Genomic DNA, 1973 nt, shown 5'->3' with positions numbered 1-1973 from the left:
GCTGGCCTTGGGGCAGTTGCTGAGCAGCCGGGAGCAGCCGGCCCCTCCGCCTCGCCACGACCTTCGGCAGGAGCCAACAGCTCCCGTTTGGAGCAGAGCCAGCGGGTGCAAGGCTGCTGCAGGCTCCGTGACACCAGCAGGGACCAGCCCTGAGTCCCATGAGGACAAACAGCCCCAGCAGCTACCGCAGAGAGGGCAGCACCCAGCCCGAGCCACCCTGCAGGGTCTCTGGGACCACCTCCAGACCCCAGGAATGGCAGGGAGGGGCTCCCACCCAGCCCATCCACAGCAGCACTGGCTTTGGGGACCCCAGCCCCATGGCCGGGGACATAGGCATTGCAGGAGGCAGCTGGGAGACACTTCATTGCTGTGCTGGGCTTGGCAGGTGTAGGGAGGGGACCTAGGACACCCACACCAGCTCCACCACCCACAGAGACACATTGGGGCATAGGAAAATAGAGATACTAGAAGTTTTTTTTTCCCAAAAGGGCTGTCAGGCCCTGGCCCAGGCTGCCCAGGGCAGGGGGGGAGTCCCCATCCCTGGAGGGATTTCAAAGCCATGTAGATGTGGCGCTGAGGGATGTGGGTCAGTGGTGGCCTTGGCAGCGCTGGGGTAACAGTTGGGCTTGATGATCTTAAAGGTCTTTTCCAACCATAACAATTCTATGACTTTATAAAAAGATCAGCAGGACCCTGTCCCCCCCCAGGAGTGACCCTGTCCCCATCAGACCCCTCCTGCCCTCACTGTCCTAGTGCTGGTCCCTTCCTGCCCACAGTCCTGGTGCCTGCTGAGCCCCCCAGGGTGTCCCCATGGCCAGGAGGCCACGCCTGGCTCACAGGGAGCTGCTCTGGCAGGAGCTGGTGCCTGTAGGCAGCCCTGTCCTGGTGGGCTCCCACTGCCCCCGTGCCCCTGGGACCCCCCGCTTGGGCGGCAGGGAGGAGGAGGAGGCGGAGCAGTGGAAGGAGCCGGTGGCCGGGGAGGGCGGCTGGGGCTCAGGGGGGGGACCACAGGGGCAGCCCCAGCCCCTGGGGAGGGGGATGGTGAAGAGCCCGTAGGTGATGGGGTCCAGGCAGGCGTTGAAGAGGCCAAAGATGAAGAGGATGTGGGTGAGGGCTGGCGAGACCCTCTTCTCCATGGCCCGTGGGCAGAACCAGTACCACAGTCCCAGCAGGTAGTAGGGGGTCCAGCAGAGGATGAAGGAGGACACAATGACCAGGCTCATCTTCAGCGTGCGCAGCCGTGCCCGCGGGATGTTGTTCTGGGAGCGCCGCAGTGACACATCCCGGGAGGAGACTGGGAGTTGGGAGGACACTTAGCTGGGGACAAGGACCCCATGCCCTCAGGGAGGGCTGGAGGGTCCCACACAACCGCATCCAGGGGCCCCCCTTGTTCCCCCATCCCAGGGTCCCTGCTGAGCACCCCTGGGGACCTGGCACTCACAGAGGCTGGAGCCCATGCGCCGGGAGATCTCCAGGAGGATGCGAGCGTAGCAGCAGACCATGATGAGCAGCGGCAGCAGGAAGAGGCAGGCAAAGCCCAGCATGTTGTAGAGGGTCTCGTGCCAGGGCTGGGGGAAGCTGCCCCGCGTCGTGCACTGGGTGAAGTTGTGCGGGGGGTGGAAGGTGACGGTGCGGAAGAGGAACAGCTGGAGGCAGAGCAGAGGTGGGACAGCAGCCCCCTCCCCGGGGCCCTGGGGTGACAGGGACCCCACACCTCCCAAAGGCCAGGGGATCAGTCCCTGCCTGTGGAACTCATAGTGGCCCCTGTGCCAGCTCCGCTCCCCACTCCTGGGGTGCGGGAGGTCCAGGACACATAAGGGGACAGAGCTGGACAGAGGGGGCTTTGCTACGAGCTCAGCTGCCTCTCCTCTGTGCCCGCTCCATCCCCACCCCACAGGGCTTTCGGCAGAGCCAGCCCCGGGTGCCACCCCAGGAGCCGTCCCCGGGGCAGGTACCTGCGGCCACGACACACC

The 1973-nt window shown here is 65.3% G+C and overlaps 1 protein-coding gene across 1 annotated transcript in view; it reads right to left on the bottom strand.

Annotated features, from left to right (window-relative positions):
* Positions 1-784: 784 nt before the first annotated feature.
* The window catches only part of LOC104393353 (putative gonadotropin-releasing hormone II receptor), a 1983-nt gene continuing 794 nt past the window's right edge, over positions 785-1973 (bottom strand). Inside the window, exons 2-3 of the mRNA XM_010002833.1 lie at positions 1442-1646; positions 785-1294 (exon numbers count right to left, since the gene is read on the bottom strand). Of these exons, the coding sequence (XP_010001135.1) occupies positions 834-1294; positions 1442-1646 (666 nt within the window). The 3' untranslated portion in view covers positions 785-833. The remainder of the gene's footprint in view (positions 1295-1441; positions 1647-1973) is intronic.

This window comes from Chaetura pelagica, unplaced genomic scaffold (genome assembly GCF_000747805.2).
Source record: "Chaetura pelagica isolate M959 unplaced genomic scaffold, ChaPel_1.0 scaffold658, whole genome shotgun sequence".
Classification (NCBI taxonomy): domain Eukaryota; kingdom Metazoa; phylum Chordata; class Aves; order Apodiformes; family Apodidae; genus Chaetura; species Chaetura pelagica.
Note: the sequence above shows the minus strand (reverse complement) of the source record. Positions and strands in the feature narration are given on the sequence as shown.